This window comes from Olea europaea, unplaced genomic scaffold (assembly GCF_002742605.1).
Source record: "Olea europaea var. sylvestris unplaced genomic scaffold, O_europaea_v1 scaffold1204, whole genome shotgun sequence".
NCBI lineage: Eukaryota > Viridiplantae > Streptophyta > Magnoliopsida > Lamiales > Oleaceae > Olea > Olea europaea.
Genome location: NW_019229462.1, coordinates 133447 through 156227, shown reverse-complemented (window position 1 = coordinate 156227; position 22781 = coordinate 133447). Strand labels below are relative to the sequence as shown.

Sequence of the window (22781 nt, the reverse complement as noted above, 5' to 3'; positions counted from 1 at the left end):
TTCATCAAAAGCAATCGGTGATCAATCGAATGCTCTAATATATTTGAGATGACCCGAAAGAGATCTCACATTTCATTTCATAAGGACCCGAGGTCAAATAGATTTTCATGAAATAAATCATGTCAAAAATTATAATATTGAAGAGACGGGTCAACTTGCACATAATATTCTACCTTGATTGATGAAAATAACTGTTGGAAGGAAAGTGAGAAATTCCCATTCTCAAAACCTTTGACTGTTGCCGTGTAGAAAATTGTGGAAGATGTACATATAATAAATCACGAGTTAACCAATGATTGCCAAGCAAAATCAAGATTTTGGATACTGTGTAAACGTGGTTGGCAGTCGCTTCAAAGTGAGTGTCGTCCAATTTGCACAAGTATGAGGGAAAACTTTATTTTAATCTAATGACATCTAACTAGTGTAATTGGTGCTAAATAATTAGTAAGGCCCCCTTTTTTATACTGTTAAATCATTTTAAAGACCATGGTCAATCTAGGTAAGAAGCTATTTTCGACCTAATGATAGATAATTAGGCACAATTTATGCTAATAAAATTTAACATCCAATATTTACGTCATTTACTTAAATAACAACTTAAATTAGTCATTACCAATTACAATATCATAATGTTCTCCACATGCTAATTCTTACAAATATTAAAAGAGAAGTTGAATTTCACTGTTCATGCCCAATGTTCCCATTTCCCTACCTGGTTACTGTTCACAACACATCATGATTGGATCATGCTGATTTCATATCCCTACAATAATAAAAGATTCATTGCCTTTTAAAAGCCTGTTTAGAAGTGATTTTCTTTCTCAAAAAATTAATTTTTTGATTGTTATTTCACTATTCCAGTTGTCATATTTGATTTCTTCTCTTATGGGTGGACCCTACTTTTCTCTTAACGGTCAAAAAATCAATTCTCAAAATTACTCCCAAACATGCTCTTAAATTTTTATCTGAATAATGACATAATTGTACTTTTTTAGTCATTTCTCTTTCTTCTGTGAAACTTTCTTCATTTCTGCACGCAATATCCCATGCTCCTCCATTCTCAAGACATCCGTCCATTCTTCTCCCTTCTTCTCATTCCATCTCTCTTCTGTTTCTTTTTGCTCACAATCTTGTCTATATGCCGCGTGATTTCGCCAAAACTCTTTGGTTGAACATTTCTTTTTGCAAATTCCTATATATTTTGGGATTTTTCTCTATAATCGTTTTGTGTTTTAAATTTGTAATAGGTTGTTGATTTCCGATTGTTTAATTGCAGATTTTAAGTGGCAAGGATGAATGAGACATTTGTCTTATATTCGCAGTTGATTTATGGTGGTTTTAAGTACGAATCTTCCATTCTCTTCATTGATTTTTTTTAAAGCAAAAGAACTGTTTTTTAATGAAATGTTTCCATTTTTTAGTTGAACTTTTCATTTTGCAGAAATCCCAACTGCGAAAGCTTTAGAATATCTTGGTTGGCATGAAGATGACAAAAGAAACACAAATGGAACCTCCCTTTCTCCTCAAATCCATCAGGTCTAATTTATTTGTTCATTTATTTTGCCAATTTTCTCTTCCTTTCATTTTTCATAGGTTGTAGAATATTTTATGGGATTTGACTTGGATTTTTTTTCCCTATGTCGTCTGAAAATTAAATATCTTTGTAATTACAGGAAGTGAAAGTAAATCTTGTTATTACAGACTATTTTATGCCTGGAATGACTGGCTATGATTTACTAAAGAAAATCAAGGTATACTTTCTTGGTTTCTATTTTATTCCTTTTATGTATATTCTTCATGTTGTGAGAAATTTTAGAGTCCTGCTTAAAAGTTACTTTACTAGAATTGTTAGTTATTGACCCTATGAAAAGTTACTTAACTTTATAACCACACGTTCCGTAGCTCTTATTTTTGATATATGGAGTCGGCTGCTTAAACTTATTATATTCTATTGCTTGAATTGAATGTAACTGGAAAGAAAAAAAAAATATTTTGCATCTTCTCCAAGATCTCATTCTTTCATTTTTGGAAAATATTCTTCCACAACATTTGCTGATTCTAGCTATACATCAATCTGGGATTGATGTATTCTGAAAAGTTATACAGACCATTCATTTGATATCAAAAGAATCTTAGAAAATCTTTATACCACCTAATTTTGGTAATTTGATATTAAAAGGGCATTTACTATTTCCACATGGTCGCCCCATTGCTTTAGGCTTTTATGATTTTTTCTCATGGCCTAAATCTCCTTATAATTAATCCGTGAAAAAGCAATTTTGTTCGCACGTTGCACTCGTTCAATGTATTTACTTAGTATCTAATTAGATCTTTAGGCAAATCTAGCAATGGCTTGGGCAAAATCCTAACTTTATTGAAAATTAGCGGGGATTTGTTGTCACATTTATTTCTCGAGATAATTATGTCTTTCAATAGATCTATTGATCAATAAGAACCGAAGACAAATAAAAATTATGTAATTGATTCTAAATTTATTGAAAATTAGGTGCAATCTCTTTAATTTCTATGGAGAACAACTCTAATAAACAAGGGGGCTTTCTATTGTTTTGCAGGAATCTTCATCCCTAAGAAACATGCCGGTAGTCATTATGTCTTCTGAGAATGTGCCCTCAAGAATCAATATGTAAGAATAATTTTTCATTTATATTTGGAGTTGGTGTAAGTGTTATGCCCTAGGTCCAAACAACTTTGGAGATAAATACTCTTAATATATAATTAATGCAGTTTAATGGCAAATCTATTATTTAATTATTATACAATTAAACTAAATAATAGAGTCCGTAAATTCAAATCTTTGTAATTTGTTAATCACAAGGAGTTGTGATTGTGAAATACAAATTACATATGATTGAATTTTAAATTGTCCGTGGTCATATGTAATAACGAGATACATATATTGTTATTACGGATAGATCATCACATGTGGCATTTATTACTTGTAAAGTAAGTAGCAGATCTCACAAGCTAAAGTATAGTAACACTTAAATGAACACGTGGATATTTTGTTGTACAACAAAACATTGGAGACCCGCTTAGAGATTCCACATGGATAACTGTGTGAGTGTCTATGATTAATCTCTAATGTTCGGTAGTGAGATTGGTCCTTTGATTTGAGGATGTCGTAGTATCTTATATGAGAACAGTCATGCTTTGACGGTGTTGGATGTTGCTCTATCAAGAGCCGCTAATATGGCATCGTTTGGGTATGTCAAGAATCGTATGAAGGTTGTGAATGACCAATAGAGGATTTGTCACTCTTAGATAGTAAGAGATTATGATCCGCATTTCATTCAATTAAGTCGATACCAAAATTCTTGGCCAAGGTGTACTCATAAGTCGATATTGAAATTTTTTTAATGGTACACAATTCCTTCAAGAACTTAGTATAACGAGGTACTTGTTTAATAGCATCTAACAATGGAATGTTTATCTCACATTTACAGAAAGTTTCATAAAGTTCGTCATTTGGTTCATCTTTCCTAGATCATGCTAAAGGGAAAGGGAAAGGGGGTACCGATTTATACTTAGAAAGGGATGGAAACTTACGCTTAGGTGCGCCATCGTCATTGGAAACAATCTTTTCTTCAGTGGCATCTTTCTTCTTTTCCTACTCCAATGATGTAGGGGCTGCCCTCGAAATTTCTACCCTTTTACCACTCAACAATATTGCACTTGCATTTTTCTTTTGATTGACCATTGTTTGAGAGGGTAATTTTCTCGAACCTTGTGCTTCCAGCCTACTGATTGAGGTTGCCATTTGACCCATCTGGGAACATGTTAGTTGGATGTCCCACCACCAAATGAATTTCGCATACTTTAGCCATTTGCATATTACCTGCAGCCATTTGATGAATAAGAGAAGTTAGACTCGCAAGTTGTTACTCAAGAAATGAGACATTTACCTCATTAACATGTTTAGAATGAGTATTGAGTTTAGTGCCAAATTGTTGAGAGTCGGCTGCCATGTTTGCAATCAAGTTCCTAACGTCCTCGGGAGTTTTATCCACCAAAGCTCCTCTACTTGCAGCGTCAATCATGCTCCTATCAATGGGTAGAAGACCTTCATAGAAATACTGAATGAGAAGTTGTTCGCTAATTTGATGATGGGGACAGCTTGCTCATAGTCGCTTGAAACGCTCACAGTATTCATGTAAGGATTCTCTGCTGTCTTGCATTACACCACAAATAGCATTTCGGATGTTTGCCCTTGAAGCTGGGAAATATTTCTCCAAAAACAACCTCTTCATTTCTTCCCATGTTATGATACTTCTAGATGGTAGATAGTAGAGCCAGTCCTTAGCTGAGTCCTTCAGGGAAAATGGAAAAGCTCTCAATTTGATTTGCTCTTCAATTACCTCCGTAGGTTTCATACTTTTGCACACCACATGGAATTCCAGTAAATACTTGTGAGGATCTTCACCTGCAAGACCATGAAAAGTGGGCAAAAGATGTATTAGTCCAGATTTTAGTTCAAAAGTTGTGGCAGCATCTAATGTAGGAAAAGTTAATGCAGAGGGGTTGTTGATGCAAATCTGGAGCTGCAAGCTCTTTTAAAGTTTGATTCCTAGCCATGTCCATCCTCAATCTGCTCAAAGTCCTTTCTATTTCCGGATCATACTGCAAATCATCTTGATTAGAAGATTGATTTAAGGGCATAAACAGTTGAGGAAGCTATAAAAAAAAAAAAAACTAAACTAAACAAAATAACCAAATAAACAAAGAAAAGATTTTTTTTTTTGGGAATAAAAACTTATGAAACAAATAAAAAGCACAAAAATAAATTAAATCACTCCCTAACAATGGCGCCAAAATTTGGTGCGTGCTATCGTAGGTACTCCAAATTAAAACATATACTTCTTAAAATTAATGTAGTAGTGGAAATAAGAGTCGATCCCACGAAGAGTGTTCAGTATATATTTTATACTAAATTAACTAAAAGGGGGGTCTTGAATGTGTTAAAATCAATTCTAACTAAAAACAATGTAAATTAATAAATTGGATTAAGTCAATGAAAAAACTAACCTTGGTCTAAGTCAATATCCACCTTCGAAATTTTACAACTAATTATAGATGCAAGTATGAATCAACTCATATTTTGAATATTCACCGTTGGAAAAATAATTACCATTCAAATTAATTTCATATTCCTCCTTAAGTGTAACTAGTTAGGGCAATGACCTTCTAACTAATCCTAATTATCAAATAACCATAGACAAGAGCTAAGATTTAATCCAATAACAGCTTTACGTATTAGAGAAATTGATGAACTAGATAACACAAGCTACGCGTTTGCATTTAACATATTCAAACATTCTTCCTAAGATTTAATAATTTTCAAATCAGCAAATCACTAATCCTAGTTGCTTCACAAGTTAAATCAATCAAACAATTACGAATTTGATGTTTAACTTAGTGGTAGATTATAATGAATAACAAATAGTATGCATCCTAGCAATTAAACACAACAATCATTGAAAATAAGTGCAAAAGAATGTTCAATACCCAAAAACATGAATTAAACTAATAAAATAATTCGATCTCATAGTTGTATAGATTCCGAGGCTCCAATATCCTCGACCAAGTATGAGAAATTAGATAGACATCTTCAATTTTAGAGCACAAAAGAGAGAAAAGTGATTTGGGGGCATTCTCTCACGTTCTAGGATGAAATAGGGTATTTATATGGTGAAAAGATTTGTTTCCATGCATGGTTGGACGGAAAAAAGAAATTAAAAATTGCGCCTCAAATTCCTTCCATGCGGCTACATGGTATATTTCCATGTTACCACATGGAACAATGAAAATAGGCTCCAGAAGGCTCTGAACCAGTTCATGCGACCGCATGGTATAAACAGTTTTCTCCGTCGGACAGATTTCAGTTTTTTGATCATAACTTTTTCTCATGATGTCCAATTGAGGTGATTCAAGATGAGTTAGAAAGATAACTCAAAGATCTACAAATTTGATTCAGAAGTAATCTTCGATTGTCTACCATGTCTAAAATGAGTCTCAATATGATGCTAAAAATCGGTGCATAACCTTTTCGATGGGAAATTGTTGTGTGATTATACTTTGACTATATTTCACCTCTTTGATTTCTTTTCTCATTCACTTGACCTCTAAAACTCTTGAATCTTCATTCCATAGCTCGTCTCATCTAGGGATTATTTGCAACTTGATCCCTGAACTTCCATCTTCTCTTTTCCTTGGGCTATTTTTCTTGTTTTCCTTCTTCCAACACTTTAAATCTTCCATCAATTGACCTTTAAATCTTTCACTCCTTAATTTTGCCTTTCGGTTCAACTTTTGGATATTTGCATTTTATTCCTTAAACTTTTGATTTCTTTCACTTTGGTCCTTCTTTACTCATATCCTCTAATTTATGCCATAATCATCCAATTGCAATCTAAATCAAAATATAAGGTTACTCAGTACATTTAGGCTTCAATTAATAACAAAAATGCAAGTATTAATGGATGAAAAACATAACATTTTACATCTTATCATTAAGCTAACACATAAGATGTGTAAAGATAAAGAGTTGTCGGCTTAATGATCTGGGAGTTGCATGGAGATATAATTGATAATAGTATCTATCCAAATATTTTATTAAAGCTTGTTGAGTACACTCAATGTTAAGATATAACAAATGGGATCCCGGCCCACTTGGAGTCAAGTATGGACTCCATAAATTTATATGAGAGAGTCTTAAATTTTTTAGTTAAACAGTGGAAGCATAATTAATTTAATAAAAGTTCATGTTAAATTAATTGATGCATTTTATATATTATTGTTTTCCTTTCGTCATTTATATTTACATTGAATCTTGAGTAACCATATGTTTTGAATTGCATACTGGATGCCAACAACCAAATTATCACTGTAACTTGAGAATTGTTCTTAGGCATGAGAAAATTGGTTACGTGCTTGAGTGGCCCTTTCCAGAGACACTTGCTAATGACTTGATTAAGGAAGAGGTGGCTACTGTAATAAACACAGTGATAACGATAGTACTGCACATATGTGATGCTTGCAACTATGTCATCTGAGTTACAAAAGTGACTTGAGAGTATAGATGGTAACGCATGATTTTTCATTTCAAAGAGTTGTATGATAATAATCATGTGTGGAAGGATATGAGACTTCCAAGCAACTATACCGATGCAAAATGACTGAGTAATCTTCAGTCGATGCTTAGACACCGAAGATGATTGACGTTGACAATTATCTCAATGAGGTTCAGTCATGAACTATGAGCTAAGTATTGACTTAGCTTTGCAATCTCTGTTAGAGAGTTACAAAAGAGATGTGAGAGTATAGATGCTAACGCATGGTTTTTCATTTCTAAGAGTTGTATGATAATAATCATGTGTGGAAGGATATGAGACCTCCAAGCAACTATACCGATGCAAAATGACTGAGTAATCTTCAGTCGATGCTTAGACACCGAAGATGATTGACGTTGACAATTGTCTCAATGAGGTTCAGTCATGGACTTCGAGGTAAGATTGACTTAGCTTTGCAATCTCTATCAGAGAGTTATTCATAATAATTATGAACTATAATATGAATAAGCTCGAATGCACACACATTAAGTTGCTGAACATGCTTAACACTATTGAGCTTAATATTAAAGTTAGTAGTGGGCAAGTCATTGATCCCTCTTAAGGATATTAAGAGGAAGTTTAAAGGGGATTTGGGAAAGCATCCAGTATAGCTTAGACGGTTAAAGCAAATGTCAAATACCAAATTTAATGACCATTGTTTTCATTATAGAATGAAAGGTCATTAGAAGATATTGCATGGCTTACGTCTACTTCACGAGTTTCTCAAGTATTTGATACTAGATGTAGATTTCATATTTATACAAATATGGAGAAACTAAATAGAAGTAGACCACTGCGAAAGGGAGAAATTGACCTACACATTGTAGATGAGCAAAGAGGCATAAAAGTGATAATCTAATTATTACATAAATCTGGCATGGTAAACTTTGTCACATAGATGAAATGCAATATTACATAGAGATGTGTATGTGGAGTCAGTTGATTTTGAATCATTTGACAAGTGCATATCATGCCTATTAGGCACAAAGACCAAATCTCCTTTTATTTAAGAGGGATAAATGTCTGCATAAATATTTGTATAATACATAGTGATATATATGGACCTATGTCAATTAATATCAGATGACGTTTCTCTTTTTTCATCAATTATCATGTATATTTGATGAAATTCAAATATGAAATTCTTGAAAAGTTCAAAGGATTCAAGTTAGATGTAGAGAAACAAATAGGTAAAAATACCCACACATTAAGATCCAATTGAACTGAGAGTATCTTAAAGATAAAATTTAGATTATCTAAGAGAGAATGAGATTCTCTTACAGTGGACTCTTCCATATACACTGCGGCATAGTGGTTATCTAAAAGGAGTAATCGTTAACTATTAGATATAGTGCAAGAGGTTATTTATGATAAGAAGCCGAAATTTTGCTACAAATGCAGACATTTTGGGCACACAGAAGATCAGTGTAAGCTTGGAGCAAGACCAGTACCACCACCTATTGTTGAGACTATCCCTCGTCCTATTATCCCACCTAAGGACAAGGGTAAGGGGAAAGGGGTTTAGGTTGAGCCACGCCAGAGGTGGACCTCAGTTCGTAGAGAGCAGAAGATACAGTAGGCTAGTACTTCAGGTGCTCGAGCTCCTCTGGCTCAATTGGCTACTCATCAGTTATTCCTTCGTTGACTCAGTTAATTGTTCCTTCGACAGTTCAGCCAGTTGCCCCAGATAATATTGCTCTTCCGATTATCACTACATTAGCTTTGACTGCATCCCTGACTGATATTCATGTTTCTAGTGTTCACACTAACCCCTGGGCTCATGACATGACTCAGCAACCACATGACTCAAAATATATACCAGAGATCCCTCCCGTCGTCCATGAGAGCACCCTAGGGATTTCAATTCAGACTCAGACAATTGCTTCCTTAGTGGTAGAGGATATGACAGAGATAGCACCTATTGATGAGCCACATGCTGAGCCTATTCTAGAAGCTCCATTGGAGACCGAGTCCGAGGTCTCTCATTCACCACAGTTGTCAGATACAGGCTGTACATTGAGTGGCTTTAAGGCTAAGCCTCAAGTGAAGCAGATGTTGATCAACAACTTCAAGACGATCCATGGAATCAAGATGCGAGCTGCCATGAGGGACGGCATTGATGATTTGTTAGCAAGCTCTTCAACGACAAATCATCACCTAGGCCTACCATCACTCCTAGGCAGGATAAGGTGGATGCTCAAATTCAGAGTGACATCGATGGCATAGGTCTTGGAGTTTTCAGGGAGAATATTAAGGCAGTCATACCTTCAGTCAACGAGTTACTCTCACATGCATTAGATATTGTAGCACCTGTGAGTAGCACCATGAGATCGGATGCACCTATTTTTTGGCCAACATTCAGTAGGACATCGCTTGGATAGGAACTTTCATCTAGACGGGCCCCTTCCCCTAGTAGGATCCCTCTCCAGTAAGTGAACTCGATTATGCAGATTACTATGTTTTGAAAATGTTTCAAACTAGACGCATGACCCGGTCAATTTCTATGTACTACCACCCAAAGATTTATCTTTGGGAATACCCTTAAGTGATCTTCATTAGTTTTGGTTTACGTTTTCATTTTTCATCATTTGCATTTCATTTGAGACGTTTGTAATTTTTTTCACTTACTGAGGGTCAGGTCTATGCCTCCTTCCTTTATGTGTATTTTCTTTTTTATGTTCTAAAATAAGCCACACTAGTGGTATTTACTTCAAAAAAAATATTAGACATAGTGCGATTAATAACAAGTTATGCAAATCTCCCAAAATCATTTTTGGGGTCATACACTGATTGCAGGGTTCTATACACTAAATCATGTCATATCTAAGTTGGTTAACACAATTCCATACGAGCAATGGAAAGACAATAGTCCCAATTTATCACATATAAAACTTTGGGACTGTGATGCTTATTTGAAGCACATTGAATCGAATAAGCTTGAGACTAAATTTGATAAACACATATTTGTGGGATATCCAAAATAGATATTTGGATATCAATTCTATTAATCCCTTGAGAAGAAAGTCTTCGTCTCACAATACATCGTCCTCTTAGAGAAAATGTTTACTTTAGGAGAGGACAGTAGGAGCAAAATAGAACTTGAAAGAGTTCAAGAGTTTACAGATATAGTTAACCAAGTAGATGAATCCGAGTTTAGTCCCATATCTGATGTGGGACATACTTTTGATCAGAAAATAGAAATTCCTGAGGACATGATAGCTCCATTTAAATCTAGTAGGATTATTCGACCTTTAAGAAGGTACGAATCCATGATTATTAATCAAGTATTATTAATCAAGGATGATGAGCTTACTATTTACACAGAGGTAGAGTCAAGTGTTGACTCAAACAGATGGCATGAGGCCGTGGAATCCGGAGTGAACTCAATGTATGAAAACAAGGTTTGGACCTTGGTCGACCCTCCTGATGGAATAAAACCCATATGTTTTTGTAAATGGTTTTCAAGGAAAAGGTCGATATGGATGGGAATATCCATACATACAAAGTAAGGCTAGTAGCAAAGGTTAAGTGTTGACCTTGGCAAAACCTTTCTTCTGTAGCTTTGCTGAAGTCCATTCGGGTTTTGCTTGCAACAGTTGCATATCGTGAGTATATGTTAAAAGAAGTCTTTTCGAGCTAAAATTTTCGATTTGATGGAAAAGTTAAAATGTTTGATTTTATCAAATTTGAAGATGTACTGCGTGTTTACAAAAAGATAGTGGGAGCATTGTTTTATTCCTAATATGATAGAAAACGACATCCCTAAGTTTCAATAATTGAAATTATGGTTGTTAAAGGACTTTTCATTAAAGATATGAGACAAGCAATTTGATCTATAGAGATAGATATAAAAGGTTACTTAACTCATCCCAATCTACAAAGATAAGATGTTGAGAAGATTTTATATGGAGAAATTGCTTTACTCTTAAGCGATATGTTGGAAAAGTTCCAAACGTGAAACAATCGTTCGTTCAATAGTAGAAATCTAATACATGATTGCTTCAGAAGCAGAAAAAAGTTGTAATGTAAATCAAAATGTTCATTAATGAACTTGGAGTATTTCCTAATATTGTTGATCACATGCCATTGTATTGTGATAACAATAGAGCCATCGCGCAATTGAAGGAATAAGGTCTCGTCAATGATCCAAACATGTATTGGGGTGGTATAATCTCATTAGAGAGATAATACATAGAAATGACATGAAGAGAAGAACGAATTTCCATAATTAACTGTAAATCCATTGACAAAGAGTTGTCTTAGTATAAACATGATCATCGTGTAGACTCTTATGATATTGGATACATAAGTGATTAGATCTAGTACAAGTGGGAGTTTGTAAGTGTTATGCCCTAGGTCCAATCAACCTTGGACATTACTTATCATCGTCTATACAAATGTAACTTCGACTATCAATTTCTAAAAACTTTTAGGTGTAAATGCTTTCCATCGCTTTATGCCTACATGCCTAATAAGGCCCTAGTTAGGAGTAAACGATGCATTTTGTGGGATATTTCTCATACTAAAAGAGGTATAGATCCTACGATCTTAGTACTAGGAAAAATTTTGTTTCTTAGAATTGTGGTCATTGATGTAACTCAATTTCTTATTGAAATCCATTTTTTTTCACTTTGCCACTTACATCAGAATTTCTCACATACTGCTTCTCTACACTTGACTCTAGCTGGGTTCTTACCAGGAATGTCATCTTCTCAGCCTCTTGTATCTTCTAGTACTACTTCCCTTCACACCTCTATTCATTTTCCTATGCCTACAACAACGTCTAATACTCATGTTCCATCTCTCACCACCATCCATACTTTCCTTTGTTTCAATGGTAAGCAATTTTCTATATTCTACCATATTTTATTACATTGAATGAAATATATATAAATAGAAGGAATATGCATCCTAATTTAAGCTATACAAATTTGGTGCCAAGGATTGTGGTTGACCCCTTGAAGAGGGGAATTTACATTGATTGTATTTCCTATTTTAATTAATAACAGCTCACGCCAACACTCTCTCTCAAGTTGATGCATATAGATCTTTGATGTTCAACTTGCTAAGGGAGAAGTAGAAATCTTTTCTTGATACTGCCTTTGTGAGTATATCTGCTAGTTGGTCTTTGGACTTCACAAATGGGAGTTTGATTATCTTTGCATCTAAATTCTCCTTGACAAAGTGTCGATCCACTTCCACATGTTTCATCCGATCATGTTGAACTGGATTGTGAGCTATGGTAATAGTAGCTTTGTTGTCACAAAATAGATCAATCTCGGATGTAGGACAAAAGCCAATTTCTATAAGCAACCTCTTGATCAAAGGAGTTCACAAAGTCCTCTTGCCATTACACAAAATTCGGCCATGCAACAGATTTCCACCCACGAAGGTGAAATAACATAAGGTGGATTTTCTGTCCGATAAGTTTCCAGCCCAATCTACATCTGTTAGCCTTTTATCTATAATTTTTCTGCATTTGTATTCTTTGATAACGTAAGTCCTTTTCTAGGTGAAGACTTTGGTATCGGAGTATTTGGGTCACAACAATCATGTGATCTTCACTTGGGTTTTGCATAAATTGATTGACCAAACATACAACATATGCAATATCAGGACAAGTATGAGAGATGTAAATTAGTATACCAACTAACCTTTGGTACCTCCCCTTATTTGTTGGAATTTGATCTGGACATTTACTAAGTTGGTGATTTTGTGCAATTAGAGTGTCGCCAGTTTGCATTCCAACATATCTACTTTAGCTAATAAGTCCATCACGTACTTTCTTTGGAGAGAAATACACCTTGCTTTAACCTAGCCGCTTCAATTCCCAAAAAATACTTGAGTCCTCCTAAATTCTTCATTTCAAACTCAGTTCCTAGCTGCTTTTGAATTCTGGATATCTCTTTTTCATCATCTTCTGTGATAATCATATGATCTACATAAACTATCAATGCAGTTACCTTAACTGATTTGTGCTTCAGAAATAGTGTATGATTCGAGTTACTTTGTTTAAATCCATATTTCTTCATTGCTAGACTGAACCTTCCAAACCATGCTCGAGGTGATTGTTTCAGTTCATAGAGCACTCATTGCAGCTTGCGCACCACCTTGTGCATGAGGATGTTGTGTAACCCGAAGTCCATGTATACTTCTTCTACGAGGTCTCCATGGAGTAAGGCATTCTTAATGTTCAGCTGATGTAGTGGCCAGTCAAGATTATTTGCAAAAAGATAACAATATCCTGACAATGTTCAATTTCGGAACTGGTGAAAATGTTTCTTGGTAGTCTATCCCATATGTATGTGTATATCCTTTTGCCACCAGCTTTGCCTTGTATCTCTCGATAGATTGGAGAATTCCCATTTGCATCCTACTATTTTCTTTCCTTCAGGTAATGGCACTAAGGTCCTTGTGTCATTCTGCAGCAATGCCTGCATCTCTTCTTTTATTGTTCAAGTCCAATTTGGGTAGACAAAGCTTTCTCCACTTCTATTGGAATGTGACTCGAGGGAAGTATATGCGCAAAGGCCCTTATCGGTTTTGATATCTCCTAGTTGACATATAATTGGCAATTAGATACAATCTTCGTTCTTCAATTTATGGAGAATATCTGTTTGGTGGCTTGCCACAATTTTGCCTAAAAGGTAATGTGTATCCAGCAATAGTATCAAAGTCATTTATATTTGAAGGTGTGTCATTGGTACTTGCCTCAGGGATATTTTCAAGAGATGGGATTGTAGGTGCTAAGGAAGAGGATAATTTGGTTCAACATCTTCAGAATGAGCCCTCATCTCTGTAGGCTCATCAAATGGCTCCTGCAATGCATTTTGCTCCAGTTCTTTTTCAAGGTTCGGCCAGTCAAAGTGTACCCAATTTTCCTATTCATTGTTTGTCTTTCCCTGAAGAGGAGAACTGGTAGTTGGTAAGAAGAAGGTGTTGATTTCAACGAATGTGACATCCATAGTCACGTATGTCCGGTTGGTAGAGGGATCATAGTACCGGTAGCCCTTCTGATGTATACCATAGCCAAGAAGAGACAACGAACTACACAGGGATCAAGTTTCGTTCGCCAGCTTTTATGGATATGCACATAGGCCACACAACCAAATACTCAAGGAAGGAACATTAGGATTGTGGGTATGGTGACGTGAGATGCCAAGACTTATAATGGAGTCTTAAAATTTAGGATTCTGGGGGCCGTGGGATTGAGTAGATATATAGCGGTGGATACTGCATCAAGCCAGTGGTTCTTTGGAACATAAGCTGTAACACCCCGAATTCTAATAACCCGAAACGTTATGAAACATGAATATATCAAAGGGCTTGAAATAAACAGTTTTAATATAACGAGAAATTTTGTAAAAATTGAATTTCATTTAATCAAAAGATAAATTAAAATATGCGGAACGTTTGAAAACATATCCTTCATCAAACATTATTACAACAATTAGACCTAATTGAAATTTATAATGTACTCACAATTGAGTCAAAAAATAACCCATTATTATTAAAATTCTAGTGTTCCTAAAAGTTAAAGTACTTCATGACAAGGATCCATTGGTCCAATAGCAAATCCATCCACCGCCGTCCAGCATACTAATTCTTACTTGAAAATTATAAATAAGAGGCATGAGTATAACGAATTATACTCAATGAGATACTTACTACTCCACATTCAAATCAAACATGAAATTACGAACAAATTCTTTTACCAACATAAAATGGGAATTATCGCACCATGACAAATGATGATTCTAGCAAGCGATGCGAAATAATGTAAAGGCTAAATTGTGCCTTAAAATGTATCATGATTTCTCCCGAAGGAGCCCTGCACTAAAGTAATTAATTTCGTACATAATAACATATTTGAAAAGATGAGGAAAAATCACTAATAGCAATGAGCATCTCACCTTACGTAATGAATCGTGTACAATATGCACTTGGAAAGTAAATTGTGAGATCTTGCTTTTCTGAATTCCGTCTTAACACTTGGCCGTTTGTGAAATTGAATGAAGGGTAAAAATATAGCAGAATGTTTTTGGTTTACTGTATTAGCAATTACTATATAGAAGAAAATTTTAGAGGGGGAGAGAAAGGACGGACAGTACAAAAATATTGTAGAATGAGTGTAGTGCATAATTTGTTTGATGGCATATATATAGTAGAACAAAAGTGGTGTGGTGAAAACACGTGAGAATTAACCACAGCAATGGCGTTTTAAATTCAAGAATTTCAGTTCAATCTTTCCAAAATTTGTTCCAATTAGGGGACACCTTGATTGCCTAATTCTATTCACACGTGAAAGTTGGAATGAAATGCATGCGTTATTCATTTTTTTATTCTAATACTAAAGTCTGATAAAGGATTCAAATAATTCAAATTCCTCTTGATTTGTATTTAACAAAATCTGTAAGCAAGGATTATGTTTTAATTGATTATCTCTTAATTACAAATTTATAATTATTGATACTTAACATAAAGACTTTGTTTAACGAATACTTAAAATTCTAATTTATTTAGCTAAACTAGCGGTGGCAATCAACTGACGAAAAACCAATCCTTTAAAATTCTTATAACGATAATATTCTTTAGATGGCTAAAACTCGGATTTAACTTGACCTAATTAAATTTTTCTTGAGTCCATAATTCGCCATTTATTGCGAACGTCAAAATGAGCCCAATATTGATAGGGTAATTCTAGCTCCTTCAATAGTTAACTATTTGGCCCATTTAATAAAAGTATAAACTTCGATATTTATCTTCACTTAGGTCCCTCAACTATAAAGATATTCATATAGATCCACATCAACTATAGAGATAATCAATTAACTTGCATAAGGACTTAACCAAACATTTCATTCCTATCCAAAGGCAAATAAAATATATGCGAATTAACTAAAAAAATTGGAGATTCTACGGCCTACCCTCCTTAAAATAATTTCGTACTCGAAATTTACCGTAGGTTAGTTGAAAAGTTCGGGATACTTGATGGTCATTTCATCTTCCTTTTCCCAAGTTGCTTCTTCCACTCCATTATTACACCATAGGACCTTGATTAAGAGAATTTCCCTATTTCTCAATACATGAATCTTTCTTTCTAGTATCCTCAATGGCATTTTGTCATAGGTTAAATCATATTGTACATCTAAATTTTGATGGTTGATCACATAATTAGGATCCTGTAAGTATTTTCGCAACATTGATACGTGAAAAACATTATGTACTGTTGAAAGTTCTGGTGGCGATGCTAGTCTATATGCCACATCTCCGATTGTTTCTAATACATCAAATGGTCCAATGAATCTTTGTCTTAATTTTCCTTTCTTTCCAAATTGAAGCACTCCCTTTATTGAAGCCACTTTGAGAAATACCTTGTCACCAATTTGGAACTCGAGATCTTTTATGCTTCTATCGGCATAGCTTTTCTGCCTGTCTTGAGCAACTTGAATTTTGTTTCGAATCTTTTCCACAGCCTGTACTGTTCGATCTATGATCTCAGGTCCAAGAATCCTTCTTTCTCCAACCTCATCCCAGTAGAGAGGTGATCTGCACTTCCTACCATATAGTGCCTCGTAAGGTGCCATGCCTATTGTTGCTTGAAAGCTATTGTAGGCAAATTTTGCTAAAGGCAAGTGTGATTCCCAGCTACCACCGAGATCTAGTACACAAGCTCTTAACATATTTTTGAGTATCCGACTCGTCCTTTCGAATTGTCCATTAGTATGTGGGTGATATGTAGTACTAAATTTCAGTTTTCTTCCCATAGCATTTTGTAGACTTTTCCAAAATTTTGATGTGAATCTCGGGTCTCTATTTGAAATAATAAAAATAGGAACCCCGTGTCACTTGACTACTTCCTTGACATAAATCTGTGCATATTGCTCCATGGTAAATCTCATCTTAACTGGAAGAAAATGGGCTGACTTTGTAAGACGATCCACTATTACCCAGATAGCATTGTTCCCTTTAGCGGATCTTGAAGTCCTACCACGAAATCCATGGTAATGTGTTCCCATTTCCACTCCGGTATGGCTAGTGGTCTAAGCAACCCCGAAGGTCTCTGATGTTCTGCTTTTACTTGCTGACAGATCATACATTTATTTACAAAAAGTCCTATTTCTATTTTCATATTTCTCCACCAAAATGTATTTCAAAAGTCTCGATACATTTTTGTATTGCCTGGATGTGCTGTATAAGCAGTAGAGTGTGCTTCTTTGAGAATTTCTTTCCTTAATCCCTCATCTTTTGGAATACATATTCCGCCTTTATACATAAGTACCTTATCATCAGTTATCGCAAATCCTTTTTGCTTATCTGTCCCAACTCCAGCCATGATTTTACACAAAAATGGGTCATTCCTTTGGGCTTCTCTAATCCGTTCTCTAAGAGTTGGTTGAACCATTAGAGCCACAACAATAGTTGACTTCTATACAGAAGTGCAACCACCTCTAGCCTCAAGTTTTCAAATTCCTTAACTAACTGTTTTTGAGTAGTTGGAACTGTCAACTTTCCTGCTGTCTTTCTACTTAGAGCATCAACAACTATGTTAGCTTTACCTGTCAGAGGAAGAAAAACTCATTTTTTTTATATATATTCCATACAACCACGTGTTACAGATTTTATAGGTAGGAGAAGAGTTCCTATTCTAGTATATACGGATTTTATTCCTACAATCAAGCAACAGATTTTATTCCTACAGTCAAGCTACTATAATTCCTCCAATCTTTCCTCAATTCACGCTGACATTACCTGGGTGGTAAAGAATGGTGCAATCATAGTCTTTAACCAACTCTAGCCATCTCCTTTGTCTCATATTTAACTCCTTTTGAGTAAAGAAGTATTTGAGACTTTTGTGATCGGTGTATATCTCACATTTACCGCTATATGGATAGTGACGCCATATTTTTAGTGCTTGAAATACTGGTGTGAGTTCTAAGTCATGAGTTGGATAATTTTGCTCATATGGTTTTAATTGTCTAGAGGCATAGGCAACGACCTTTTCATGTATTGGATAAAGATACAATCGTTCGTTGTTTAGTTTTTAATTTGAATATTAGTAATTTAGTTTATTTTTGTTTTCTTATTAATTTTTCATGAATATTCCATTTTTGATTGCTTGATCATCAATTAGACAATTCGTTGCTTAGTGTGCTAGGTGTTTCATAATAAGTTTAAAACACTGCAAGCTTACCACATGAGCAACACATGTTAGAAAAAATATGTATGGCATGTGCAATCATATTTTTAAGTGTATTAGTTTGCATATAAATTCGAAATAGGAATACAATCAAGTTGTTCTTAGAATATATTTAACTTACTTTGAAAGAGATAATTAAATAAAATTGATTTATGAATTTCATGAATGTATGAATTATACTAAACTATATAAGTTGAGAATTGGGAATCGAAACTAATGTGGAAAATGATTTTATTTCTAAAAATATATCGAAAATATAACAAGGCCCGATTTTTCTATGCCTGAGGCTAATTTAACATGCCTGCACATAAAGAAGTAAACGTACCATACATAGGCATGGGCCAAATTTTTATACATAGGGACACCTTTCAGTTTGTGATACACTCTTTTTAAAACCAAATTGGATGCATTTCTTGACCTAAATTCACCATATATAAATACATAACAAGGGCTAAACATGTGGAGATCTCTCTCTAGCCTCTCATGACTCATCAAATCCCAAAACTCATCTAGAAGAATAGGCCAATTCTTCATATTTTTACTAATTACATAAAGATCTTGAAAATTTAGGTGTTGAAATCATTACTTCTAGTATTCATATTTATTTTGGGTGATGACGCCTTTTCATCATTGTTCATGTAATTTTATAGAAATCATGTTCGACTATATTATTATTTATATTGTAGGTAGATTGATAACTTTATTTCATACACTAATTAGGGCCGCTCTTCTTGAGTATTTAGTAATAAAATATATAGGATATTGGCGCTATTCATTATTTTTTGTCTTGTTTTAGGTTCAATGATGAGCACGGTGGAATTGTAGAAAAGGAGCAAAAAAGGACCAAAGTGAAGAAGATCGAAAGTTCGGGGACCAAAACGCGAATAATTAGAGGTTGAGCCGAACTTGATAACAAGATATTAAGTATTAACATACCAAGAATCAATTGAATAAAAAAACATTTCAGGACTAAAATACAAATGGAGAAGCTTAACATAAGTGTATGTAACTGCATAGGCTTCCTCAGATGTGGTCGCATCTATCAATATCGAAGAAAAAATTGGGGACTTCACTTGTTCTATGTGGTCGCACCTCTACCTTATATGCAGCCACATAGAAGGTTCCCTGCATAGAATCTTCAACTTTCCTTATTCAACTGAAACTTATATGGAAAAAAAACCTAGAGCTACTAGAACAAATGGAGGGATACTCCGCAAACTTGTAGAGAAATTTGAGAGAATTTACGTGAAAGAACGAGAAATTCATTCTTTGGGATCAGAAGTACGTTGGATTATTGAAGATTTCAAGATTCCTCCCTTGATTCTTTAACTTAGGTGATGTTCTTCTTTATTTGTTTTTGTAATTTTATACAAACATGTTAGGCTAGAATTTTATTGTATTGGATGGATGACAAAAATTTTTGATTCTTAGATTTTAATTCGAGACTTTGAGTTTTTAGCTTAATTCACACGTTACAATTCCATAAATATGCATAGTTACATTGTTCTAATGTTTGCGCACCATTAGGGCAAAATGTTGCTTATTCCTAGTGTTGAAAAACTCACGATAGGTAGAACATTATTTATGGAATACATAGGCAATAAGTAGCATGAATAATATTTATGTGTTCGCTCCTAAAAGTCAATGCATGTTTGTCATATGAATTCAAACTAGGAGTAGGATCGTGTCGTGTTAAATCTAGGTTATTATATCTTAAATAGAATGGTAAATAAAAGTGAAATTATTGATCGTCACAATTGCATGAATTCAATTACTTGCAATAAGTTGAGAATTGGAATTAAGAACCGATTAGTGTAGGTGGAAATCCAATACATTCATCCACATTTTCTATAAAACAAATTTGTATTGTTTTCGTCATTACAAAACATAGTAGATACAAATCATTCATCATTTATTACAATCATGAATTTAAATATATCAAATACACTAGAATTGAACTTTATTCCCCGTGGAACGATAACTCCCTCATCACAATTATTATTTGTACAAAGAACTCGTACACTTGTAGGGTTTTTACGAACAAAGATGAACCCTTTATTTTTTTTCTTTATAATTCAAGCACTAGTAGTTTAGTATATTCTTAATTCACTACAAAAAATAACTGATTTTGCAACAAAAAAAATGTTGTCGCAAAAATTGATATTTTGTTGGAAAAACAATTTAGTGACCACAGGATGTTTGTTGCAGGCATTATCATGCTATGTAAGTCACGGAATGTACTTTGCGACAACTTTCTCTCATTCGACGCATTAATAAACTCACAACACTATTTGTTTAACGCAGAAAATACATAATAGCAACAAGATTTTTGTCGCCATAGTATCGTCGCAATGCATATTTGTCGCAAAAAATTAAAAGAGCGATAAATATATTTGTCACAACGATTATTGCAATAAAGTTTTTGCAAGAAAAATATTTGTTGTGAATATCATTTTAAAAGTATAACTTTTGTTAAATATTCTATTTTATAACAACACATGCTTGTAGTGATATATTTTTAAGAACAAGTCATTTGTTGCGAAATATAATTTACAATGCTTTGATATGTTGGATAATATATTTAAATATATTCAACATTTGTAGTACAATTTAATGTTAATAAATTAAGTTTGTAATTCATCATCGTTCATGCAAAGATGCATAAATGTTACCTAATTTATTTTATAATTATTTATTTGTCACGTATTTTATTTTACGACTTATAAAATTATTGCGTAAATTATTGGGACAATAGTATTTATTTATGTGATAAGCTGTGCTTGTAATTAAATTTATTTCACAGCATAGAGTTAATGTAAACTACGTTATCAAAAACAGCTCATGACTTTACAAAAGGAATGCTTCAATGTACAATTATTAAAATTTTAGTGATTTCATAAACAGAAAAAACTCATCATTGTCAACCAAATAGATATAGATCAAAGTATTATTTACAAACTTCGTAACCTCCAAAAACCAAAACAAATGCCAATAAAATATATGCTAATAGTTTCATGATCGAACTACTTAGTATGATTCACCAAACCCGAAAAGAAGAAAATAAATCTCTACGGGACAATCAAATGACCTTCTTGACTCCAAGATATACTTTCAGCTCAACCACATGCTATTATTTTGTTAAATGAGGAATCTTGTAAAGACTGACTTCACAGCTTTAGTTAAAGATGAATATATAAAAAGCAGCGAAATATTTGCTAGAGGAAAAATATGTCAAATATCTCATATTAACAAGATAGATGATACGAAAAATCTAGATTCAATTCCTACATGTCTGTGACTACAAATTTAAGACAAAGTTCAAATGCGAAAAATTAATAGACATTTAAATTTATTAAGGGATAAATTTTATCTTACTCTTTAAAAGCACCCAAGCTATATTGCATATTCTAAGACACCACCACCAGCCAACTATGTGCAAGATGAGGATGAAAATAATTCAATTTCTCTAAAAATGATATTTAATAAAACAAACCAAACAAATTACATAATATAAACATTCTGAATCAATACAAGATAAAGGACAGGGAATTGCTCCTTGATGGGCTGCAAGAACCAAAGAGCAATGTCACGGCCATTGTTGGCTCCATGAGCTAGCTCAGCAGGTAACCTCATGGTCCCAAAAGGACCTCCAGTTCTATTGCTTACATCAAATATACACAGCACAGTGCCATCTACAATCACAGACAATACAAATTTCCAACATCATAAAGCTCCACACAAATCAACATAATCAACTCAAAAGTAATATAATTCATCACATTGCACATACATGCATATGAAATATGTTCATGCAAGTAGTATAAATCATAAACTCAAATAAAATGCACAGCTATGAACTAGCGGGATTGGCAACCAAAGTGAGTTGTGTGGTATTTTAAATTTATTTTTATCAAATGCTAGATGAGCTTGTGGCTGGACAAATCTAGACAATCAGTGAATATCATGGGCATATTGTTCATTAACTCCACAATCGGAAGGTCATGAAGCTTTTCCTTCATCCTTTTATATCGTTAATACTATCTAATGAAGGAAAAACAACGACATTTGTGCTCATCATGTCATTTCATTGAGTACAAAATAGATTAAGAAATCAACAAACATTATCTCAAACCAGAGATATCATGCAATGCTAGGTTGAAATTCAAATAGAGATATGGTGAAGTTTTAAGTAGATCCAATTTTACTCGATAGGAAATTAATTATTATTTATACTTATTTATTTGCATTTGCGCTTTTTTTTTTCAAAAACTTGGGACTAGAGTTGAAATAAGTTCTTTATTATTATTTTTTCTTTTTTTCTTTTGTTTTCTTATTCTATTCAAAGATGATGGTGTATTCATTACTCACAAGGATTTATTGAGAAAATAAAAGAAAATTGGACATTCCACACTTCAAAGTTCATAAAGGGGTTTCCACCTATTTGACGAGGTGGG

General features: G+C 33.9%; 1 protein-coding gene across 2 annotated transcripts; it reads left to right on the top strand.

Annotated features, from left to right (window-relative positions):
* Positions 1-1020: 1020 nt before the first annotated feature.
* On the top strand, positions 1021-19721 carry LOC111374120 (two-component response regulator ARR8-like). Of its 2 annotated transcripts, XM_022996748.1 has the most exons (6): positions 1021-1167; positions 1277-1342; positions 1442-1536; positions 1674-1751; positions 2574-2644; positions 19124-19721. In XM_022996748.1, exons 2-6 carry the CDS (start codon positions 1330-1332, stop codon positions 19224-19226), a joined length of 360 nt encoding a protein of 119 aa, XP_022852516.1. In that variant the 5' UTR covers positions 1021-1167; positions 1277-1329; the 3' UTR covers positions 19227-19721. The 2 variants fall into 2 exon arrangements, with proteins under 2 accessions (XP_022852516.1, XP_022852515.1); XM_022996747.1 differs by having other exon boundaries at positions 1021-1342.
* The last annotated feature ends 3060 nt before the right edge of the window (positions 19722-22781 follow it).